Here is a 26997-nt window from a genome sequence, read left to right on the forward strand (position 1 = left end):
TTATTTATATTTTTATTTCAGGATTATTTGATGAATATAAAGTTCATAAGAACAGCATTTATCTGAAATAGAAGCTTTTGTAACATTAAACACGACCGTTCAAGAGTTTGGGGTCAGAAAGAATTTATTATTTTATTTTTGGGGGAAAGAAATAAAATAAATACTTTTATTCATCAAGGAGGAGTTAAACTGATCAAAAATTACAGTAAAGACATTTATAATGTTACACAAGATTATATTTCAGATAAATGCTGTTCTTTTGAACTTTATATTCATCAAAGAATCCTGAAATAAAAATATAAATAACTGTTTCCAACATCAATTCATCATACTAGAGTGATTTCTGAAGGATCATGTGACACTGAAGACTGGAGTAATGATGCTGAACATTCAGCTTTGATCACAGGAATAAATAACATTTTACTATATATTAAAATAGAAAAGTTATTTTAAATTGTCATAATGTTTAACAATATTACTGTTTTTTTTTTTTTTTTTTTATCAAATAAATGCTGCCTTGGTGAGCAGGAGAGTCTTCTTTTAAAAACATTAAAAATCTTACCCATCCCAAACTTTTGACTGTTAGATTATATAATTACAGAGGTGTCAAAAGTATTCACATTCATTACTCAGGTAGAAGTATAGATACTAGGGTTTAAAAATACTTCTGTAGAAGTAGAAGTATCAACTCAAGCTTTTTACTCAAGTAAAAGTATAAAAGTACTTGTTTCAAAACTACTTAAAGTATAAAAGTAAAAGTAATGTAAGAAAAAATTCTCTCTCTCTAAATCAATATTTGACGCGATTTGCCCCGATTTCTCCCTCGCTTACCGCATCTAGGCTTCGGCGGAGTTTTGGCGCTTTGCACAACCAAATGTGACTACAGCCTCTCACAAGTTAGAAAGAAAACACAACGCCAATCAGTTTAGCGATGTGTATTCAGGAGGCGAGACTCAGATCTAAACAGTTTGTGTAATTGGCCAAATTTTTTTTAACGACGACAAGCCGGAATGAAAACAAGCCGAAATTAAATAGGAGTAACGAGGCTATTTTTAAAATGTAAGGAGTAGAAAGTACAGATAATTGCGTGAAAATGTAAGGAGTAGAAGTAAAAAGTCGTCAGAAAAATAATTACTCCAGTAAAGTATAGATATCCCAAATTTCTACTTAAGTAAGGTAACGAAGTATTTGTACTTCGTTACTTGACACCTCTGTATAATTACAACAATTTCTGTAAGAGTATACACAGTATCTGACATGTGGATGTTCCTGCTCTCTCTCTCTCTCTCTCTCTCTCTCTCTCTCTCTCTCTCTCTCTCTCTCTCTCTCTCTCTCTCTCTCTCTCTCTCTGTGTGTGTGTTTCTCCTGGGGAAAATCTTGTTCCAGTACAGCAGAATCCACTCTGAACACAATGACTTCATGCAACATTACAATCCAATCTTCAGAATTACGACATCAAAGTGAAAAAGTAACAAGATGTGAAATTTAAACTGGCCGGTATTTACCGGCAGACAACGGCTTCATTTCTCGCTCGGGGCGTTAAAGAAAGAAAGACCTCAGCGGACGAGAAGCCGGAACAAACCAAGCGTCGCAGCGGGAATGAAATGTTTGTTGGTGAGCAACGGCTGACAGCAGAATGACCTTCTAATGAGCAACAAATACCGTAAATCCCTCCTGGACTCATCGAAACACTGAACTGATGAAATCCACATCATTCCCACTGACACAGCCTGTGTTTGAGGAACACTATCACAGTCAGCGTTTGACTACAATATCTTTGAAATATGACTGACAGGTCTAGATGTACAAGCTCCTCCTGAACTTCAGATCAAGAGTCAAACCAACATTTATTCAGACAGCTTCAACATTTCTCACATTATCACAGTTTATTCGCTATAGTTTAGAAAACGGTAATAAAATATGAGCAGAACTCAGTTGATATTTGACTGGTTTAGTCCGTCCTTCTGTTAGACTGTCTCACACATGAATTATGTTGAATATCTGTCAGCTGTTAAATTTAACTACACAATTAGATAATACCAGTTTAGCTCAACCAGTAACCAAGCAATGCTTCATTTTGTTCAGTCTGTGTGTAAAAAGAGCATTAGCAATTAAAGAAAACACACTTCAGCAAAACATGATCAGCTCAAAGTGTCTGGATCATTTATGGCCCCAAATGTTACTGGTAGTCACTGTATGAAGAATTATTGGGTATAATATGTCACAGTTTACTTTATTCTGCTCTCCTCACTTACATAAATTAATTATAGTGCCCTGATCACACTAGTGAAACAATATCAACAATTATATCTGGTGTCTGAATCATTTTTGGTTTGACTGTATGTGTATCTACTGCAATAATACACTTTATACAGATATAAATATGCCGGCGACGGAGAGCTTCAGTGGCGCAAACACACCACAGGTTTAATGATGTCAGTGTGATCATGTGATGTCAGTGTGATCATGTGATGTCAGTGTGATCATGTGATGTGATCATGTGATGTGATCATGTGATGTCAGTGTGATCATGTGATGTGATCATGTGATGTCAGTGTGATCATGTGATGTGATCATGTGACGTCTGTCGGGGTTTGTGCCCTCACTGTTTTAATTAAACAACACAGAAGAGCATCGAGGACAGAATGAAAGCAAGAAGAAATGGAGGTGTCTTTCCTCTCGTTCTCAGTGCTGCACTGTACAGTGACTTTATGAGACGGTGGTGTTGAATTTGTGACTTGACTTGAGATGTTCTACAGTGTTAAAGTGCTTCCAGATTTATGTTACACATGTTGCTCACAATTTTTTTTAAAAGATCACATCTTGATGAGTTTTAAATTAGTCTTGTTTTCCAATTTAAATATTTAGAAATCCTTTAAAAATGCCGCTAATATGGATTTTTGAAAATGATCTTTCATGTAGTGTGTGTAACACAGCTCTCAGTGAATGAAAACATCCTGCAAAGTTTTAAATCTGAAAGTGCACCGTATATAATGTTATTGTCTTTCAAAAGTAAGAGTCGACTCTGAGTCAGTGAAATGAATAGTTTTTCAAACGAGTCATAAGCCGTTTCGTTGTGACGTCAAGACGAAACATTAGCATATTGCGCGCAGACACCAGGGAAAACTCGAACCTCAAACCGGCAGCTGATCCCTGTGGACACTGGAGAGCATCATGTCCAGGAGACGCTGTGCTCTATAATGTGAAGGTAAAGCCAGTGTTTTCACTGCCCAAGGACGAGCATGTGGAGAATCAGTGCTTAAAGTTCATCTTTACCACGGTATCACAGCAGTATAATCCTAAACTTTTGCTGTGTTCCCTTTATTTCACTGACGACTGCTTCTCAAATCTCTGAGTTCAATACAGGACTCGCAAACCGCTTGCTCTTGAAAGATAGTGTTCAAAATACTGAGTTTTGAGTTTTATATTGTGTAGGTCTCCTGCTAACCGGCTAACTCACGCTATCACTGTCTTACTGAAATACTTCTGCTAATCAGTTGTGGACCACTATTACCTAAAACTGTGTCTATTAATGCAGATCGTCTGTCGTTCTCACTACTCTGAGGAAATATTTGTTTTACCATCGTTTATGTTACATCAGATCATTCACGCAAGAGCTCGGCTAATGTATACATTGCATACATGCACTGTTATTGATACATACAGTTTCCATGTGTTCACCGCAATATATTAGAAAAATACTCGGTAAATAAATTAGTACAAGTAAAATAATTGGTTTGTTGATGGACATGCACTTGTATATGCTGATGATGAGGAATTACAGTTACAACATCTCATATAATGTCCCTCAAACTGAGTAGCGTATCACTGAGAAACACTGAGTCCTGCTGGAGTCGTCCTGATGGAGGTTCGGGTTGAATAACTAGCGTTAGTTCTTCTAGTGTTTCATCATCGGACTCGCGCTCGCATTGATATGGTCAAATCGACGTCATTGTTCGTTACTGTGTTTAGTTTACAGTGTTGGAAGCCTCAGAACAGCTGACGTTGTTATGGCAACGGGCGGTTTTGTTTTTGCGCACGCTGGACAGGGTAGGCCAATCACAACAGACTGAGCTGTCTGGCCAATCAGAGCAGAGTAGCTCGCAGAAAGGAGGGATTTAGAGAAATTGATTCATCTGACGAGTCATTTGAGAATCATTGAAAATGAGGTGATGTGCAAATGTGTATCATGAGGAAATTAAAGTTTTTTTTTTTTTACCTTTGATGAATGTAAACCTGTTGTAGGAGACTCCACAACAACATTAGGAAACTTTAAAATAGCATAATAGGGGCACTTTAAATAATACAGTTACTTATACGAACATGTTGTAATTTCTTTGCATGCATGTGAGTTGTGTGCATTGTGAATAATGCACATAAATGTGAACTTGTATCTGTGATTGCATGTACATGCAAGTGTGTGAATTGTTTGTGATTCATGTGTTTGTGAATAATGCATGTAGCATGTTTGTTTAATGCGCACAAGTACTAGTGATTTTGTGTGCATATGTGTGTGATTTGTTTGTGTATTGTGAATAATATGCACTTGTAATTTTTTGTGCATGCATGTGTTTGTGAATAATGCATATATATTTGTTTGATGTGCACAAGTACGTGTGTAATTTGTTTGTGTGTCAATGCTTGTTTGAGTGTATTGTGAATAATATGCACTTGTAATTTTTTGTGCATGCATGTGTTTGTGAATAATGCATATATGTTTGTTTGATGTGCACAAGTACTTTGTGTGCTTTTTTGTGCTTTTTTTGTTGTGTGCATGCATATGGTTTGTGTGCATTGTGAATAATGCATACAGCCTGTTTGTACATGTGCACATGTGATTTGTGTGTTTGCACGTGTGCATAGTGAATCATGCACATATAAAAGCACATTGTATCTGTGATTGCATGTAAATGCAAGTGTGTTTTGTGAATAATGTATGTAGTATGTTTGTTTAATGTGCACATATTTTTGTGCGCATATTTGTGTGATTGTGTGTACATACAGTACGTGGTTTGTGTGCATTGTGAATAATGTTTGTACAATCTGCCCTCGTGATTTTTTTTTTGTGTGTACAGGTGTGATTTGTTGTGTGCATTGTGAATAATGCACATATATTTGTATATATATTTGTTATATTCATGTGTTTTGTGAATAAGGAATGCCGTTTAGCATGTTTGTTTGATGTGCACAAGTACTTGGGATTTAATGTGCATATGTGCATGATTTGTTTGTGTGTGCATGCATGTGGTTTGTGTGCATTGTGAATGATGTTTGTATAATCATGTTTGTATAATCTGCACTTGTGATTTTTGTGTGTGCATGTGAATAATGCATATACAATGTGCATTTATATCTGTGATTGCTTGTACATGCAAGTGTGTGATTTGTTTGCGATTATGAGCATTGTGAATAATGCAAGTAGCGTGGTGGTGTAGTCTGTGATTGCATGTGTGTGATTGTGTAAATAATGCATCCTCTGCATCTCTGCAGCATCTATAGGGACGCGATTACATCATCGAGGTGCAGCGACACTTAGCATGCATGCTAATCACGTGTCCTTTCTTTCTGTGCATGATTTCTTCTATAGGTTTTCAGTGAACTTTCCCTCAGATCATCCTCCATATCATGCCTGTGTCTTTCTCTGCTCGGCTAGATTGTCAGATGGTCTCGAGAGGATTCGTAAAAGCCAGAGAAGAGGACAAGAGAGCAGGCGAGTGAAAGCATTTTCATGTTCAGTCGTATCCCAGAGCCCCAAACACACACACACACACCGCCTCTTGTATTTGGGAGAGTGTGATTCTCTTTGAGGCTCGTGAGTTGCTCTCGGTGGCTCCAGAGGAGACGTAGAGTATAAAGCATTGAGCTTCTGAAGACTTGAGCGTCCCGGTTATCTGAGGAAACCCTTTTGCATCTCGAGCCGTGTGATATGCAACTGATTATAATGTATATTGATCGAACAGTTATGTAAGGGAAGATTCTAGTTCATTTGAGGTTGACGAAGGTTTGTAGATGCTCAGAAAATGCGTCAGAAACAGCGGATCAATGACGGAGAAAACATAAAACTAGCTGAACTTACTATTTTGTCTATTTAGAGAGATTTATACTCTTTAATTGACTATTTTCCACCATAGAAACTTTCTAAACTTGCTCTATTAACTGTTTTGTTAAGTAAATGTTTGTTTCTCCTCTTCCTTTGAATACCTTTATGAAAGCTGTTTCTTCATCTTGCCTTTTGTTGATGATTGTTTTCTCATTCTCGACTGGCTTTGATGATTCTGTTTATTCTTGTTTGTTTATGCCGTGATATTTTCCTCAAAGCTGAAACTCGGATGCAAGTGAACGTCCGTATCTGCATTAGAAAGTCTCTATGAAAGGAGTTTTTGGAAAGAAATGAATAATTTACTCCGCATGGACACGTTAAATTGACCAAAAGCGACAGTAAAGACGTTATATCTTTCAAAAACCTTCAGACCCCCAAACTTTTAAACAATGGTGAATAGATTTACAGTATCTATTTTGATGTTGATGATGTCATCTTGCATCTAATTAAAAAATCTGTCTATGTATTTTTGAGCTTACAGGTTGAAAATACTCCTGAGTTTGATGTCCTTCACTATGAGTTTTACCCCATTGAAATCACTCATTCATGAGGTTCCTTTTCATTTCGGATGCAGCATTAGAAGGTTTTGCAAATGTCTGCATGAATTCACTGGCTCCTGTGAAGCTGTGAGTGTGTTTGTCTGTTATTCGCTGCATTTTCATGCCGTTTGATTCATAACCACGTTGATTGAAGCTTGAGCAGAATAAAAATAACATCAGGCCTCCAGGTGAAGATCAAACTAGCGCGCTTTCATTCGTAAACCTGCTCCAGCTTCAGTTCAACAGCACCAGCTCATTTATTCTGCGTTTCTGCTGCTTTATTAGATCATTTGACGGCTGAGGCTTCAGGCTGCCCAGCGGGAATCAAAAATGCTTCTTTTCCAACAGACACTTTACTAGACAAACAGCAGGACGAGGAAAATGGCAGACATCATGTCGACAAAATTACAGTCAGAGCTGCCTCTTCAGTCCTGACACACGATGAAGACCATCAATGACCATCAAAACACAAACTGGATTTACTGAGTAGAACAGCACACATGTAATGCGACATGTAATGCATTAATACATTTGACGTCTATAAATCTGTTTGTCTATCTATCTATCTATCTATCTATCTATCTATCTATCTATCTATCTATCTATCTATCTATCTATCTATCTATCTATCTATCTATCTATCTATCCATCTATCCATCTATCTATCCATTGGCAAAAGTATTTGGCCTGAAGAACGGCACTGGCCTGACTGCATTGTGCCAAGTGTAAAGTTTGGTGGAGGGGGGGTTATGGTGTGGGGTTGTTTGGTTGAGGGGGGTTATGGTGTGGGGTTGTTTGGTGGAGGGGGGGTTATGGTGTGGGGTTGTTTGGTGGAGGGGGGGTTATGGTGTGGGGTTGTTTGGGGGAGGTGTGGTGTTATGGTGTGGTGTTTGGTGGAGGGGGGGTTATGGTGTGGGGTTGTTTGGTGGAGGGGGGTTATGGTGTGGGGTTGTTTGGTGGAGGGGGGGTTATGGTGTGGGGTTGTTTGGTGGAGGGGGGGTTATGGTGTGGGGTTGTTTGGGGGAGGGGGGTTATGGTGTGGGGTTGTTTGGTGGAGGGGGGGTTATGGTGTGTGGTTGTTTGGTGGAGGGGGGGTTATGGTGTGGGGTTGTTTGGGGGAGGGGGGTTGTTTGGTGGAGGGGGGTTATGGTGTGTGGTTGTTTGGGGGAGGGGGGGTTATGGTGTGGGGTTGTTTGGTGGAGGGGGGGTTATGGTGTGGGGTTGTTTGGTGGAGGGGGGTTATGGTGTGGGGTTGTTTGGTGGAGGGGGGGTTATGGTGTGGGGTTGTTTGGGGGAGGGGGGGTTATGGTGTGGGGTTGTTTGGGGGAGGGGGGTTATGGTGTGGGGTTGTTTGGTGGAGGGGGGGTTATGGTGTGGGGTTGTTTGGGGGAGGGGGGTTATGGTGTGGGGTTGTTTGGTGGAGGGGGGGTTATGGTGTGTGGTTGTTTGGTGGAGGGGGGGTTATGGTGTGGGGTTGTTTGGGGGAGGGGGGTTGTTTGGTGGAGGGGGGTTATGGTGTGTGGTTGTTTGGTGGAGGGGGGTTATGGTGTGGGGTTGTTTGGTGGAGGGGGGGTTATGGTGTGGGGTTGTTTGGTGGAGGGGGGGTTATGGTGTGGGGTTGTTTGGGGGAGGGGGGTTGTTTGGTGGAGGGGGGTTATGGTGTGTGGTTGTTTGGGGGAGGGGGGTTATGGTGTGGGGTTGTTTGGGGGAGGGGGGTTATGGTGTGGGGTTGTTTGGTGGAGGGGGGGTTATGGTGTGTGGTTGTTTGGTGGAGGGGGGGTTATGGTGTGGGGTTGTTTGGTGGAGGGGGGGTTATGGTGTGTGGTTGTTTGGTGGAGGGGGGGTTATGGTGTGGGGTTGTTTGGTGGAGGGGGGGTTATGGTGTGGGGTTGTTTGGTGGAGGGGGGGTTATGGTGTGGGGTTGTTTGGTGGAGGGGGGGTTATGGTGTGGGGTTGTTTGCTGGAGGGGAGGTTATGGTGTGGGGTTGTTTGGTGGAGGGGGGTTATGGTGTGGGGTTGTTTGGTGGAGGGGGGGTTATGGTGTGGGGTTGTTTGCTGGAGGGGAGGTTATGGTGTGGGGTTGTTTGGTGGAGGGGGGTTATGGTGTGGGGTTGTTTGCTGGAGGGGAGGTTATGGTGTGGGGTTGTTTGGTGGAGGGGGGTTATGGTGTGGGGTTGTTTTGTGGAGGGGGGTTATGGTGTGGGGTTGTTTGCTGGAGGGGAGGTTATGGTGTGGGGTTGTTTGGTGGAGGGGGGTTATGGTGTGGGGTTGTTTGCTGGAGGGGAGGTTATGGTGTGGGGTTGTTTGGTGGAGGGGGGTTATGGTGTGGGGTTGTTTTGTGGAGGGGGGTTATGGTGTGGGGTTGTTTTGTGGAGGGGGGGTTATGGTGTGGGGTTGTTTGGTGGATGGTGTGGGGTTGTTTGGTGGAGGGGGGGTTATGGTGTGGGGTTGTTTGGTGGAGGGGGGGTTAAAAAGTATTTGGTTAACAGAAAAGACATTGCTATTCTATCTATCTATCTATCTATCTATCTATCTATCTATCTATCTATCTATCTATCTATCTATCTATCTATCTATCTATCTATCTATCTGTCTATCTATCCATCTATCCATCTATATATCTAACTGTCTGTCTGTCTGCAAAGTTCAAAGCTTTTAAACTTTTTTTTAGACTAGGCTTTCAAAACATTTGTATTGACAAACTTTGCTTTTGTAGTTAAAATGTGTAAATTTTACAGAATATTACGATTTCTATTATTTGCAATTTATTTTACTGTTACTTCCTTGCTGTGTCTCATGGCTTAATAGAGTTGACATGACAATATTCACAATATAACAATATAACCTCTCGTGGTTTGATTTTATGAAACAGTTCGGTTACATGAACTTTGTAAGACCTTTTGCTTCAAGGGTCTCTGGTGGTTTGTGAAAAATTGTTAAATACGATTCCAACATCAATGTGGGAGAAAAAAAACTAACTCATCCGCTTCATTCCATCTTGTATCCTCTAGGAGAAAGCGAACAGAAAATTCTGAAAGAAAAGCCATTTGATTTTAATCAAAGGCCAGAGCGAGGGCATCTCGTAAAAATGCCCTTTATATGGGGATCGATGGGTTGAGACGTGCGCTGTGTGTCTCATTGGATTTGTTCGGTTCGTCTGCTGTGTGAAACCGTCCAGAAACAGGCAACATCTGCTGGAAATTGCTCACGCGGGACTAGCGCATCAAAACACAATGCTAATCTACGACACAAAGCAAAAGTCGCTGCACGTTTCCGCTGAGAGTTTCGTCTCGTGTTTTCATTAAAACATGTAATCTGTCTCCATCCAGCTCAGAAGTAGAGCGACGGAGAGCTGTGGTCTCACCCAGGGGCTCAATAACAACAGAACCGGTAAACAAACGCGAGCCGACGGCGGGTGTGAGGGAACGAGAAACAAAGATGACTCTGTTTCACAGACATGATCAACGCACAGATGGTGGATGCGTTTCCCTTTAGCTGTAGGAGGAACTGATGCTCTATTTAGTAAACTAAACAAAGCTTGAGGCCTAAATTAAGACGAGACAAACAAGTGTGTGTACAGGAGACATAATCATATTTTTTTTAAACAGAAGAAGAGCAAGTATATAAAGGGAAGACCAGCTCAAACTAGTCTAGATGAGGAAGAACATGCTATTAGATATAACACAGGTTAAGCTGATTGTTTAGTTGATGCTGAGCAACATCACAAACTACAACTTTTCATTTGTAATTAGGATTAGACAAAAATAGAGAATAATATATATATAATATATATATATATGTATATATATATATATATACACTATATATATATATATATATATATATACAATATATATATATATATATATATACATGTGTATATATATATACATACATATATATATATATATATACATACATATATATATATATATATATATATATATATATATATATATACATACATACATACACAAACATATATATATATATATATATATATATATATATATATATGTGTAAGAAATATTTGTATCTATATACTATATATATATATTTATACATCATTTATATTATGTGTAATTATAAATATTTTAGATATAAATAACAAATTTTCTTAAATATACACAGGCATGTGTGTGTATTTACAGATTCAAATTAATTATACACAGGACACACACATATATTATGTAAACACAAACTTCTATTTTAGATGCGATTTAATCATTGCCCAGCACTAATATATTAGGGCTGGGTAAAAAAATATCGATTTCTCGATTTTAATCGATTCTCATTTTTACGAAACCATATCGATTCTTAAATCCCAAGAATCGATTAGTCATCCTGTTTTCAGTTGATGAATTAATGGAACATTGTAGCGCATCCCATCCAATAAATCGCAATAATCGTTGTGCTTTGTTACTATTGATATGAAACAAAGTCTCAGATTTCATATTACGTCCATTTTCTTACGAAATTCAAAAACATAAATACTGTTTTGGCCGCTGTGGCGTGAGATTGTTCTGGCGCAGCTCAGCTTAAGAGAAGCAGCAGCGCGGAGAGCACATGATCTTCTCTTCCGCCTTAATAACACCAGTTACCGGGCGAAATAAACATGAACGAGCATCTGAAAGTGTGTTAAAGATAGAGTACAACTTATCGAAGTCCGTATCATGTGACATGGAATCGCTCAATCAGTGTTTCAACCGTGGAAAAGACGTTAGTAAACAATATGTAACGTCACATTTACCTCAGAAAAACCATATCCAGTGGCCATAAACTCGTTAGTCAGCTAGAAAAATTAACTCTAGAGAGGAGCATTTTGTTAAATATATGCACCATATTACATATTCATTATCATTTTTAATGTTCTTCAATATTTAATGCATGTTTGAATCAATCTGGAAAGTTTTTTATGACAGCCACCATTTAAATTTGTATATAATTTCATATAACTTTATTATTATAAAAATAAATAAGTGTATTTTTAAGTGTTTGTATAAAAATCTGTTAATTTTTACCTTCAATATTATAGTAGGCTAATGAAGCCTATAGGCTACCACTGACTCCCATAGTTTACAGCATTAGTGAAGAGATTTGTTTTCCTTGAGAAAATTTGCCATGTATTGTACCTGATATCCAAAATAATCAATATTGAATCGAATCGAATCGTAATCGAAATCGAATCGAATTGCAAGCTTGTGAATCGAAATCGAATCGAATTGTGAAATTTGTCAATACCCAGCCCTAATATATATGTCTGTGTATATATATATATATAGGCTATGGTAAGTGTGTGCGTGTGAGCATGTGAGTGAGTGAGTGAGAGTGTGTGTGTGTGTGTGTGTGTGTGTGTGTGTGTGTGTGTGTGTGTGTGTGTGTGTGTGTGTCTCTGCGTGTGTGTTTTTTAAGTGTGAGTGTGTGTGTCTGCGCGTGTGTGTGTGTTTATAGAGAGAACACTTCTTGTTGATTTTCTAGCAAAAGTAACTATATACACTATTACTACGATATAGTTCAGCTTCACTCTTCCTCCCACAGCAAACAGCCGCAATCAAGCACTCGTCTTCAAAACTGCAATTTACACACTCACGCTTTGTTCGTAACAAGATGAAAGAGTCCTCAGCCGAGCTGGAGGAGCTGAGAGAGGCGCTGGAAAGCACTGCAGTTCAGAAAGAGGCGTTAGGAGTGAATCTTACCAATCTCGCAGTTCTGCCCGCTGAAGCCCTGCGGACACACACAGATGTTCGGAGACACGCAGGAGCCACCGTTGAGACAGCGTCCGTCACAGAGCGCTGAGGGTCAGAGAGAGGACACACACAGGTGAGACAGGTCTTGTGACGGGGTGAGAGTGAGACGGGCCATGTGATGGGGTGAGTCGGGTCATGTGACGGGGTGAGAGTGAGACGGGTCATGTGACGGGGTGAGACGGGTAATGTGACCAGGTGATACGGGTCATGTGACTGGATGAGAGTGAGACGGGTGACGTGACGGAGTGAGACAGGTCATGTGACGGGATGAGAGTGAGACGGGTCACGTGACGGGGTGGGACAGGTCATGTGACCGTGTGAGAAGGGTCATGTGACGGGATGAGAGTGAAACGGGTCACGTGACCGGGGTGAGAGTGAGACGGGTCATTTGACGGGGTGAGAGTGAAACGGGTCATGTGACGGGGTGAAAGTGAGACGGGTCACATGACTGGGGTGAGAGTGAGACGGGTCACGTGACCGGGGTGAGAGTGAGACGGGTCATGTGACGGGATGAGAGTGAAACAGGTCATGTGACGGGGTGAAAGTGAGACGGGTTACGTGACTGGGGTGAGAGTGAGACGGGTCACGTGACTGGGGTGAGAGTGAGACGGGTCACGTGACTGGGGTGAGAGTGAGACGGGTCACGTGATGGAGTGAGAGTGAGACGGGTCATGTGACGGGGTGAGAGTGAGACGGGTCACGTGACTGGGGTGAGAGTGAGACGGGTCCCGTGACTGGGGTGAAAGTGAGACGGGTCACGTGATGGGGTGAGACGGGTCATGTGACGGGGTGAGAGTGAGAAGGGTCACGTGATGGGGTGAGACGGGTCATGTGACGGGTCGTGACGGGGTGAGAGTGAGAAGGGTCACGTGACCGGGTGAGAGTGAGACGGGTCATGTGACGGGGTGAGAGTGAGACGGGTCATGTGACGGGGTGAAAGTGAGACGGGTCACGTGACTGGGGTGAGAGTGAGACGGGTAATGTGACGGGGTGAAAGTGAGACGGGTCACGTGACTGGGGTGAGAGTGAGACGGGTCATGTGACGGGGTGAGAGTGAGACGGGTCACGTGACTGGGGTGAGAGTGAGACGGGTCATGTGACGGGGTGAAAGTGAGATGGGTCACGTGACTGGGTGAGGTGGCAGATGGAAGACTGTCTCACCTCTGCAGGTGGTGCCGTTGCCGGTGTATCCGGGTTTGCAGGAGCAGCTGTGGCCGCCAACGGTGTTGAAACACAGAGCGTTTTCATCGCAGCTGTGCTGCCCGGACACACACTCATCGTGCTCTAGAGAGGAAGATCAGAGATCAGATCATAACTGTGAGTGTGTGTGTGTGTGTGTGTGTGTGTGTGTGTGTGTGTGTGTGTGTGTGTGTGTGTGTGTGTGTGTGTGAGTGAGTGTGTATTCATTGCAGCTGTGCTGCCCGGACACACTCATCGTGCTCTAGATGGGGAAATCAGAGATCAGATCATAACTCACTCATCAGCCGGGTTATTTTGAAGAAAATAATGTCTTTCTTTTTCAGCTGATGACATCACAGCTTAGAAAAATGTGTTCTCAAAACGTTCTGCTAACTTTCCTATGGTAAAAAAAAAAAAAAAGGTACTGACTTTTCTCTCAGAATTTTGCAATTCTGAGAAAAAAATCTGAATTGCAAAATATAAACTTGCCATTCTGAGTTTATCAAAACTCGCAAATATAAAGCCAGAATTACGAGTTTATATCTGAAATTTGACTAACTCTCAAATGCAATTTTATTTCTCGCAATTCTGATTTTATAATTCTCGTAATTCTGACTTTATTTAGTGCAATTTTGACGTAATTTTTTTTTGCAATTCCAAGTTTATATCAAAATTCGAAAGAATTTCAAATGTGCAAATATGAAGTTAGAATTTCACGTTTTTAATCTCAGAATTTAGACTTTGTAACTCTCAATTGCAAGTTTATATCTGGCAATTCTGATCTAATTTTTTCGCAATACCGATTTTTATCAAAATTCGCAAATATAAAGTCAGAATTGCGAAATATAAACTTGCCATTCTGACTTTATCTCTCGCAATTCTGAGTAAATTTTTTCGCATTAATATCAAAACTCGCAAATATAAAGCCAGAATTACGAGTTTATATCTGAAATTTTGACTGTAACTCTCAATTGCAATTTTATATCTCGCATTTCTGACTTAATTTTTTCGCAATACCGATTTTATATCAAAACTCGCAAATATAAAGTCAGAATTGCACGTTTTTATCTGGGAATTCCCAAATACGAGTTTCTATCTCACAGTTCCAAGAAAAAAAAAAGTCAGAATTGTGAGATAGAAAGTCACAATGACCTTTTTCTCTTTTTTTTATTCCAGGGTGGAAAAATGCTTCCATACATTCCCTTTCATAATGTTCGAAGCATTCCGTTTTTTTAAGTGTTGTATTCGTTAGAGAAAACATTAAGGGAACATTTCAATTTATAATTTTGCACACATTATGAGAACATTGTTAATGTTACTAACGTACAGCATTTCAGAAATACGCTCCATGAACAATGTTACTCGTTTAATCATAACTTTAAGAGAACCATGTCTGAACGTTTCCTGTTAGCTGGGATCAAACCATCTTTATATAGAGATGCTTTTCGCCATCCAATCAGTTTCTTAAGGATAAAATCTGTAATTTTTCATTAAATATTTTTCCGCACGAGCTGAAGATGGCAGAAATCTGCAGACGTGACTCTTTCCTTCTTTCCTAACTGACCTTGAGCGGACACTGAGATCTGTATCCATGAGGGATTGTGGGATACATTCATCTCTGAGATCGGCTGAGATTTCATAAAATCCTCCAGCAAACACACTCCCGGCGGAAATAAACACAAATAAGGGAATAATTACAGGCCGTGTGCATGTGATTCAGGGAGGAAACACAGTGCTGGTACGCCGTTTTCCTTGAGTATTTCACATCTTTACATTTCTCACATATATGATTTGAAAACATAAATAATTATTTCTATTAGAAAACATTGTGGTCCATGCATCTGGATATAGACCAACTATAAACCTTTACATGTCATCACTAGACTTGCTGATGGAAAAATGACACTTAAAAAAATCATTGACTTTTAAAAGCAATTAGTACTGATATAATCAATCATTCATTGTCCATAAAAGTAAATCCATATGCTTTTACATGAAACATCAATTGGTCAGAAGTGTCTTTTCAATGATCGGCCTCACATTGAGAGACTCCTGTTTCAAGGTTTGTTTATATGAACGGGTCTTCAGAGAGTAAGAACTGAGATTCTTGTGCTTATAAAATTTATATTGAAATAGGATTAATGAAATTACCCTCAAAACTGCACAGAAAATCATGTGAAACCAGGGTCCAAAATGTAGTTTTTGCCGGTCAATAATGGATTATGTACTGTCCGTGAAACCTTATTTTATTTTAATTATTTTAATTTGTTAATTTATTTGTTTTCTTTTCATTTTTTATTTATTCAGTGTGACAAGAAAAGTATGCAATTATCACTTAATTGTTTGCTTATGTATTTATTCATTCATTCAATCTTTTTTTTTTTTTTTACAGGGACTGTATGAAAAGAAAAGGCTGCAATTTTTATTTATGTATTGATGTGTTTTTAGGCTGAAGGTAAATCCAGGCTCCCAAGACACATGAAGAAGAGGTAAAGTTCATCAGATTCATCTCAGTAGATGTTTGTATATCTAATTTAAATCACTACCATAATTTGCAACAGAATACCCTCATATATTTCTATCTAAACCTCATATTATCTTGCGGTTTTTATTGACATTTAGCTCTTGGCGAGTGTTAATTTTAGACCCTGTGCGGAAGCTTCTCACAGGTGTGATAGAAAATTATATTTTTATAGCATAAAATGCCTTCAGAGCTGTCATAATTCCTCTAATTAATATAAAATCAGAAAGAAAACGAACACTGGCTTCATGTCAAAGAGGGTCCGCCAACATTTCCCATCATTACTATATTCAGCAGAGCCAAGAACCGCATGAATAAATAAATCGCCATCCCATATGCCTGCTTTAGATTTATTAAAGTGGTCAAACCATAAAAAAGAGATGCAAGAGTTCGATATTACAAACATACTGTAACTTTTAGAACTTCCTCTCGAGTCTAAAAAAGTATGTTTAGAATATAAATTCAGCTCTTATATTAATATTTAAAAATAATGTTCTTCCTCTGTATTTCTGTCTTGTTTTCCAGTACAAATATCTAAACTTTCTTAAATAAAGACACATTTACTTAAGAAGCAAAACCTCTTCTGAACATTTTCTGACTCCATTGGCAAATATTTGTTGCTTTATCAAGCACTTAATTTTGATATTTTTTTCCAGTAAACAAGACTTAATATCTGTAGACATTTTGCGTCTCAAGTAAGTGTATCTTGATTTAAGAATGTTTAGATATTTGTACTGAAAAATGAGACAAAAATAGTTTTCTGCAGTGCATTTGTTGTCAAAAGGAGCACAACGACACTTTGTTCATCTCGAATCCGGCCTGAAACCCGTCAATGTCGTTCACCAAGTGTCTTGAGTTTCTTCATGCAAACTGGAAATGACAGTCTCAATCCCAAAGAGATGAATGCAGCAGACTGCATTAAGAGACACACACACACACACACACACACACACACACACACGCAGACAGGCCCAGACATGCATTGTGCTGTTGTCTATCACAGCCATGCTGAGCGGCACAGAACTGAGATGTCAGATGAGAGGATTATCTCAAGGTCACCGGCGTCACACCTGCAGGACGATCACATCGGGAAACACTCCTGCGCTTCTGTCATTCATGCAGCAGGCAGATAAACAATCAATTATGTACAGGCGGTCACCAGGGACACCTCAGTTCTCTGTGCAGAGACTGCGCAAAAATCATGCTCTTCCTCAGTATTTCCGTCACATGCAGTTTTTGCACGAAATAAGAATGAAGATTTTTCAAATTACACTACCAGTCAAAAGATTTTTGATGTTTTTAAAAGGAGTCTCTTTTGATCACCAAGGCTGCATTTATTTGGTTAAAAATACACCAAAAAAAAAAAAAAACAGTAATATTGTGAAATATTATTCCAATGTAAATCAGCTGTTTTCTATGTGAATATACAGTAAAATGTAATTTATTCCTGTGATCAAAGCTGAATGTTCAGCATCATTACTCCAGTCTTCAGTGTCACATGATCCTTCACAAATCACTCTAATATGATGATTTGATGATCAATAAACATTTATGATTATTATCAGTGTTGAAAACAGTTATTTATATTTTTATTTCAGGATTCTTTGATGAATAGAAAGTTCATAAGAACAGCATTTATCTGAAATAGTAAGTTTTTGTAACATTTAACACTATTAAAATCAGCTTTGACCACAGGAATAAATTACATTTTAAAATATATTAAAATAGAAAACAGTTATTTTAAGGTTTTTTTGTTCTGTTTTATTTTTTTATTATTTTTGTTATCAAATAAATGCAGCCTTGGTGAGCAGAAGAGACTTCTTTTAAAAACATTAAAAATCTTACGGATCCAAAACTTTTGACTGGTAGTGTAAGTATATATCAGCTGTAATGCACTTATCCAAATAACAAAAGCAGTCAAGAGTTTTAATGACAAAAACAGTGATCAGTTCATTTGCAGCAATCTGCAAAGGAATGTAAAATATGTTCAAAATACTCAATTTAATGTCAAAGAACTCTACATGAGCACAAGTTCTTAAGCTTTTTTCACAAAGTCTGTACTTCTCTGTTTCAAAGTGGATGTAGTAAAACACAGATGTAGCAGAAAACATGTCTTTTCTGCTGTCACCGGCCTTGAAATCAGGATTAAATAAAATAATGTCAAACATGTGAAAATGGCCTGAGAATTGAACAGATAGTTGTGATCTGACTCAGAGAATCATGTCTTTTTCAATCAGAATTTTTCTGTTGATTAAGTGATTAAATGAGACATCTTCACCCTAAATGCTTGTCAAAAGCAAAAATGCTACAAAATGCACATCATGTTTTGTGAGAAAGAGACGAGCTAAAGCAAAACACTATTATTTGAATCAGCATCCCAAAATCAGAACTTCATGTAGAAAATATGATGCAGGGCGGTGAAATCGGCAGCAAACGTGAGCTTTATGCAGAAGAAAGCCCATCTGAAGACGTCTGCATGGGTTGCACGCTCACAAGCTGAAGTCGTCGTCTGCTCTGTTATGTCATGCACAAAAGTGTCAGGGCGACGTGATTGGCGTTTTAAAGATGTGGCGAGCCAGCAGGGGGCCACCCGGCTTAAAATGGAGGAGAACAAAATAAGAATTACAGCCGCTTCGCATTTATCAGACTCTGCAATTACTGATGATGCCTCAAAAACACGTCCTGCACTTTCAAACGCACTGAAAAGCCTCACGTAGGGACGTTTCATGAAAAGACGCCGCAAATGAAGGTTGAGTTCGGGAAATGTCAATCAGGCCTTCAAATGGCTTTTGATTTGCTGTGCTGGAGCTGACAGCATGATTTCATATTATGGCTTATTCTGCTTTCATGCTGGTTGACCTAGTTATTCCAGTTAAACTAGTTAGGAATTACAGCCGCTATGGTGTTATTGGTTAAGCTAGTTAAAGGGATAGTTCAATAAAATAAAATAAAATAAAATTCTGTCCTCGTTTACTCACCCTCAAGTTGTTCCAAACATTATAAATGTCTTTGTTCTGCTGAATACTAAGGAAGATATTTTGAAGAATGTTGGTAACCAAACAGATCTCGGGCCCCATTGACTACCATTCTATGGTATGGTACCATTGATACAATTTTTTGGGGGAAAGCGATGTTATCGGTTTAATTAGTTAAGGACTTTTGTTGGAAGCGATGTTATCGGCCAAACTAGTTAAGAACTTTTGTTGGAAGCGATGTTATTGGTTAAACTAGTTAAGAACTTTTGCTGGAAGCGGTGTTATCGGCCAAACTAGTTAAGAACTTTTGCTGGAAGCGGTGTTATCGGCCAAACTAGTTAAGAACTTTTGCTGGAAGCGGTGTTATCGGTTAAACTAGTTAAGAACTTTTGCTGGAAGCGATGTTATCGGCCAAACTAGTTAAGAACTTTTGTTGGAAGCGATGTTATTGGTTAAACTAGTTAAGAACTTTTGCTGGAAGCGGTGTTATCGGTTAAACTAGTTAAGAACTTTTGCTGGAAGCCTTGTTATCGGTTAAACTAGTTAAGAACTTTTGCTGGAAGCGATGTTATCGGCCAAACTAGTTAAGAACTTTTGTTGGAAGCGATGTTATTGGTTAAACTAGTTAAGAACTTTTGCTGGAAGCGGTGTTATCGGTTAAACTAGTTAAGAACTTTTGCTGGAAGCCTTGTTATCGGTTAAACTAGTTAAGAACTTTTGATGGAAGCCTTGTTATCGGTTAAACTAGTTAAGGACGTTTGTTGGAAGCGGTGTTATCGGTTAAACTAGTTAAGAACTTTTGCTGGAAGCCTTGTTATCGGTTAAACTAGTTAAGGACGTTTGTTGGAAGCGGTGTTATCGGTTAAACTAGTTAAGAACTTTTGCTGGAAGCCTTGTTATCGGTTAAACTAGTTAAGGACGTTTGTTGGAAGCGGTGTTATCGGTTAAACTAGTTAAGAACTTTTGCTGGAAGCGATGTTATCAGTTAAACTAGTTAAGAACTTTTGCTGGAAGCCTTGTTATCGGTCAAACTAGTTATGAACTGTTGGAAGTGTTATCGTCAACAAAAAATGTAATATTTAAAAATATTTCTGTTAACTGAAAAAAAGAATGAAACTGAATGAAAATATAAAATTATAAAAATTAGATGAGAAAAAAAATATTAAATTAAAATTAGAAATGTTGCCTTAGCAACTAACTGAAATAAGTTTAGGTTGAGGTATTAAAATTACAAACTGAATTGAAGTTGAAAATTAAACCCATTAAAAAAAATGTATTAAAAGAGCTCGTAAAATGACAATATATCTTGAATTAAGTTTGTTTTGTTTCCCCTTTTGGCAACTAGTTGTTTTTTCTTGTTTTGAGCATAAATCTAATAAACTGTTGTGAGATTTATGCATTTGCCAAAAGGCTTAGAAAAAGAAAACTGAATTCAAGATATAATATTTGAAAACAAGTCTTAATATCTAACAACAGTTTGCTATATATTTAGTTACAAAAATATTTTAAATAAATAAATGCAAATAAATAATCCAACAAAAAAATATGATAAATAAATCATGTTTATTTATATATCTCTGGAATATATTTGACTGAAAACGAGACAAAAATACTGCCGATTTTTTGGCAGCGCAGGATGTTAAATGGATCTTTATGATTTGCGTGAGCCGCTCTACGAGTCTCTAACCTTCATTTAACCCCATGAAAGCAGCAAAACGTTCGGTTATAAAGATTCCCCTCCAACGATAAGTGATGCTAGTTTTTATTCACCTCAAAGGGTGTGAAATTTGGGTCTGAATGAAACGCGTTCAATCAAAAGGTGAAGTCACGGCCGATGCAGCACAGCTCTTAAACTAAAAAATGAGGGTTTTCATTTCCCATAATCCGGCTGCCGCTGCCCAGACAAAACCACATTCACACGGAGAGATGGTGGAGGCCTCTGTCCACGACTTCTCTGCGGGAATGAACAGAATCCAGGAGTCGGGATATGTATGAGGCGAGATACAGGCCAGAAGAATGGACTTGTGGTACAGAACTGCCAGCGGCTACTTTGAATTGGTCCTTTCTAATCCACGGAAGTGAAGAATGGACACACACACACACCGGTGTGGAGTCAGCCGATTCTGCTATCTCAGATAACACCTTTCTTACACTCCGCAGGGAAGACTAATAACAGAGCCAGAGATTACGGGGCTAATCGTTGGGTGCATTGGAAACACTCGAGGGCCACAAACACACACACACACACACACACACACACACACACACACACACACACACAGAGGAGAGGAAAGAACATCTCTTGTTTCTACTAGACAGCAATGAGATTAAATGGAGTGCAAGAAAAGACTTTTGCTTAAAGGAACAGTTCACCCAAATTAAAGTTTATAAAAAACATCTTCTTTTGTGTTTCACAGCAGAAAGAAAGTCACACAGGTTTGGAACAACATGAGGAAGAGTACAGTAAATTATCATTTTATGACTTTATGTATCTGATTTCAGGATATCAATTTGATGCACGGACTGAGGGAGAACATAGTTTTTTTGCAGATTGTCATTTAGTCTTCTGAAAGTCTCAATGAAAGACCGACATTTGAGCAGGAGAAAGAGTGTATGATGCGCCAATGCTACATTTTTCTAAATGTCATAATCATTTGTTAACAAACAAGTTTTCATTACTTCAATTATCTCATTGTTTCTGCATTAAATTATTGCATTGCTTAAATTAATACATTTTTCACTAACTGTGATTTTGTATATGTACATTTCTGAAATGCATAACTTAGACAGTTTCCTCTGATATCAGATCACTCTAAATTGTAATGTGGACTCATGCATTTTCTGTAAAGCTGCTTTGAAACGATCTGTATTGTGAAAAGCGCTATACAAATAAATATGAATTGAATTGAAAATGTAAATGTCAGCAACACCAGTGATTAACTGAATGCAACATAAGTCGCTTCAGACAAAAAGCATCTGCCAAATGCATAAATGCAGCTGTTAAACGGACACTGTTCATTTCGATAATCACAGACTTCATCACTAGTACAGTTTATAAGTACATAAACACTTCAGATTCAAGCCTAGCTAACAGATGAGTTTGTTTAACGCTTCGTAACTCCAGCTAGAGCGTCAGCGCTCCGTTAGCAGAAACTGCAAGCTCAGTTGTAAAGCCAGTGGCCATCTGCACACAACCAATCAAACATTTATCAATATAGTTTTTCCAAGAACAAACTGCTGCGCTCGGCATTTCACAACTAATTACCTTCTCTATGGAGAAAGCGTTAGACTTATCGGGGTTGACGCGGGTCTGGATTAACTGTGTGTGAAGTGTGTTTGTGTGCGGTCTTTGAGGACGAGGAAATCCTCTCTCTTGGGTTCCCGTCTTAAGCAAACAGGAGTGCTGGAGCTATTAATTACAGCACCTGTGGCGTTATTACGAGGGAACTTCATTTTGCAGTCTCGTCAAGGCTGCAACACATGAGATGTTCTGCGTTTGAGGGTTGAGAGCGGATCCATCTCATTAAAAATTGTACGCTTGCAGCCAAACATACGGGCGGCCTTTGAATACATTGTACCGTACGTACTCATTGGGTTTATATTCTCGTTTTTCATAAAGTCGAGCTTAAAAAGAAGGGAATGAAATTAAAGTAGCGCTGGGACGAGCAGAGGAGAACTTGGCAGAGAGAAGTGGAGCCTGGCTCCAGTTTGCCTTGAAACAATAGAATCCGCAAGGACAGAGAAACCAATACAGACGTACGAATATTCCCAGAATATCTTCCAAAGCAGCTTTTTACATAATGAAACACCCTGGCAACACAAAACTAGGGAAAATAGTCTTTTATTCACATGCATCAAATGAAATTGCAATCTGTTTGCTTTTGATTTGCTGTGCTGGAGCTGACAGCTTGAGTTCACGTTATGGTTTTTCCTGCTTTGATGCTGGTTGACCTTGGAAGTTATTCTGGTTAAACTACTTAGAAATTACAGCTGCTCCAGGGTTATCGGTTAAACTAGCTAAGGATTTTTGTCGCAAGCATTGTTATCGGTTGAACTAGTTAAGATCTTTGGTTGGAAGCGATGTTATCGGTTAAACTGGTTGGAAGCGATGTTATCGGTTAAACTGGTTGGAAGCGGTGTTATCGGTTAAACTAGTTAAGATATTTTGTTGGAAGCGGTGTTATCGGTTAAACTAGTTCAGGACTTTAGTTGGAAGCGGTGTTATCGGTCAAACTGGTTAAGGACTTTAGTTGGAAGCGGTATTATCGGTTAAACTAGTTAAGGACTTTAGTTGGAAGCGGTGTTATCGATTAAACTAGATAAGACCTTTGGTTGGAAGCGATGTTATCGGTTAAACTAGTTAAGACCTTTGGTTGGAAGCGGTGTTATCGGTTAAACTAGTTGGAAGCGGTGTTATTGGTTGAACTAGTTAAGATCTTTGGTTGGAAGCGATGTTATCGGTTAAATTGGTTGGAAGCGATGTTATCGGTTAAACTAGTTAAGATCTTTTGTTGGAAGCGGTGTTATCGGTTAAACTAGTTCAGGACTTTAGTTGGAAGCGGTGTTATCGGTCAAACTGGTTAAGGACTTTAGTTGGAAGCGGTATTATCGGTTAAACTTGTTAAGGACTTTAGTTGGAAGCTGTGTTATCGATTAAACTAGATAAGACCTTCAGTTGGAAGTGGTGTTATCGGTTAAACTAGTTAAGATCTTTTGTTGGAAGCGGTGTTATCGGTTAAACTAGTTCAGGACTTTAGTTAGAAGCGGTGTTATCGGTTAAACTAGTTAAGACCTTTGGTTGGAAGCGGTGTTATTGGTTAAACTAGTTAAGGACTTTAGTTGGAAGCGGTGTTATTGGTTAAACTGGTTAAGGACTTTAGTTGGAAGCGGTATTATCGGTTAAACTAGTTAAGGACTTTAGTTGGAAGCGGTGTTATCGATTAAACTAGATAAGACCTTTGGTTGGAAGCGATGTTATCGGTTAAACTAGTTAAGATCTTTTGTTGGAAGCGGTGTTATCGGTTAAACTAGTTGGAAGCGGTGTTATTGGTTGAACTAGTTAAGATCTTTGGTTGGAAGCGATGTTATCGGTTAAATTGGTTGGAAGCGATGTTATCGGTTAAACTAGTTAAGATCTTTTGTTGGAAGCGGTGTTATCGGTTAAACTAGTTCAGGACTTTAGTTGGAAGCGGTGTTATCGGTCAAACTGGTTAAGGACTTTAGTTGGAAGCGGTATTATCGGTTAAACTTGTTAAGGACTTTAGTTGGAAGCTGTGTTATCGATTAAACTAGATAAGACCTTCAGTTGGAAGTGGTGTTATCGGTTAAACTAGTTAAGATCTTTTGTTGGAAGCGGTGTTATCGGTTAAACTAGTTCAGGACTTTAGTTAGAAGCGGTGTTATCGGTTAAACTAGTTAAGACCTTTGGTTGGAAGCGGTGTTATTGGTTAAACTAGTTAAGGACTTTAGTTGGAAGCGGTGTTATTGGTTAAACTGGTTAAGGACTTTAGTTGGAAGCGGTATTATCGGTTAAACTAGTTAAGGACTTTAGTTGGAAGCGGTGTTATCGATTAAACTAGATAAGATCTTTGGTTGGAAGCGGTGTTATCGGTTAAACTAGTTAAGATCTTTGGTTGGAAGCGGTATTATCGATTAAACTAGATAAGATCTTTGGTCGGAAGTGGTGTTATCGGTTAAACTAGTTAAGGACTTTAGTTGGAAGCGGTGTTATCGGTTAAACTAGTTAAGGACTTTAGTTGAAAGCGGTGATATTGGTTAAACTGGTTAAGGACTTTAGTTGGAAGCGGTGTTATTGGTTAAACTAGTTAAGGACTTTAGTTGGAAGCGGTGTTATCGGTTAAACTAGTTAAGGACTTTAGTTGGAAGCGGTGTTATCGGTTAAACTAGTTAAGGACTTTAGTTGGAAGCGGTGTTATCGGTCAAACTAGTTAAGGACTTTAGTTGGAAGCGGTATTATCGGTTAAACTAGTTAAGGACTTTAGTTGGAAGCTGTGTTATCGGTCAAACTAGTTAAGGACTTTAATTGGAAGTTGTATTATCGGTTAAACTAGTTAAGGACTTTAGCTGGAAGCAGTATTATCGTGGATGGTGTTAACATAGAACTTGGCAGAGCGTAGTGGATTCTGGCACCAGTTCGCTTTGCAACAATAGAATCTGCAAGGACAGAGAAACCAATACAGATGAGTGAATATACCCAGAATATCTTCCAAAGCAGCTTTTTACATAATGAAACACCCTGGCAACACAAAACTAGGAAAATAGTATTTTATTTACATGCAATCTGTTTGCCTGAGTGTCCTGATGCAGCCATTCCGTCAATGGTGTGTTTTTTGGGACAGGAATATCAGTTTGTCTGACCAGTATCAGACGGGTTCATTATTTATGATGCATTTGGTACATGCTTTTATCCAAAATATTTAATTGTGCATTCAAGATACATTTGTCCACACATTCCCTGCGACCTTGATTCAATTCTTGGCACAATGCTCTAGCAGGCTGCCGCTTCTGTTTAGTGCTGCTAAAGGTGCAGAAATAAAAACATAGCAGCTTTAAGTGCTTGTCAGCATGTTACTATATCGTTGCTAGGGTATTCTGGGTGGTTGCTAGGGCATTGATATGTGGTTGATGGGGATCATCTTGCTATATTGTTGTTTTGAATGCTTACAAGGGCATTATTATGTTGCTGTTTCATTGCTAGGGTGTTCTTGGTGGTTGCTAGAACAATGCTAGGTTATTGACGTGTTGCTATATCATTGATAGGGTGGTCTGGGTGGTTGCTAGGGTGTTAATGTGTTGCTATATCATTAATTGGGTGTTCTGGATGATTGCTAGGGTGTTAACGTGTTGCTATATCATTGATAGGGTGGTCTGGATGGTTGCTAGGGTGTTAATGTGTTGCTATATCATTAATAGGGTGTTCTGGATGATTGCTAAGGCATTAATATGCGGTTGCAAGGGTATAAATGTGTTGCAATCATTGTTAGGATCAGCAACTCTAATTGCTAATGTGACTGTCACAACTTTTTCCAAACTGAGAGGAGAGTGGGGGGACGAGAGAAAGGGCAAAAAATTTGTTGATATGTGTATTTTGTAGAATTTCTGTATGTATTCCTGCAAAAAGAAAAATACAAAAACTTGCCAACACTCCCCACGGATAATTTTTCATGCAAACAAGAAGTCCTGACATTTGGTAAGCACAAGCATGTGTCTCTGCTCTCTGACTCAACAAACCATTTTCTGGGTAAGCATCTTCCTGCAATTAAGAGCATGTATTCTCAGTGTGCTTCTAAGGCGCTTTATGGATTTTTACTTTCATAAGCAACAGCGTCGAGGGGTCTCGTATCTCTGTGCACACAGAGACTGTGATTACAGTAAGTCGACGTGAGGCTGACAAACGCTTGACTGTGACCAGAGAATCATTCCAGCAGGGAGTCAACTTAATCACACCAACTGATGGATTCTGGGAATGTCGGGCTCTTGTATCTCACAGACATTTTAATATCGATCCGTGCAATAGAATGTAATCCATCTGTACTCTCATATTCATCTCTGGGGGGATGCAAGGAATTAAACGCTGAAAGTGTTTATCAGTTTTGGTGAGAATACAGAGCGGCGCTTTGGGACAATCTCCACCGCAGTCGATCAATAATTCCACGGAGGAGAGAGATACAGTGCGTGCGGCACTATAAATGTTGTTTTTATTTTCAGAGACTGTTTAAAACCTTGAAGGACATGGAGCACTTCATGTTGCACAAAGATGAATCTGGACTATCATAATAAAGACATTTTTCTGTGTGCACAAAGGCTCCAAACGCCTCCTGAACTTTATCATACTGCAGTTTTTTTTTATGTACAACTGAGAGACGCTGTGCTTGAATGAACCTAATTGGCTGGGCTATGTATTAGTTTGATGTAT

General features: G+C 39.1%; 1 protein-coding gene across 1 annotated transcript in view; it reads right to left on the bottom strand.

Annotated features, from left to right (window-relative positions):
- The window catches only part of nell2a (neural EGFL like 2a), a 112556-nt gene that overhangs the window by 17184 nt on the left and 68375 nt on the right, over positions 1 to 26997 (bottom strand). The window contains exons 14-15 of the mRNA XM_084396311.1: positions 13548 to 13670; positions 12336 to 12431 (exon numbers count right to left, since the gene is read on the bottom strand). Coding sequence (XP_084252437.1) covers positions 12336 to 12431; positions 13548 to 13670 — 219 coding nt within the window. The remainder of the gene's footprint in view (positions 1 to 12335; positions 12432 to 13547; positions 13671 to 26997) is intronic.

Source organism: Rutilus rutilus, assembly GCF_951802725.1.
Source record: "Rutilus rutilus genome assembly, chromosome: 23".
Taxonomy (NCBI): Eukaryota; Metazoa; Chordata; class Actinopteri; order Cypriniformes; family Leuciscidae; genus Rutilus; species Rutilus rutilus.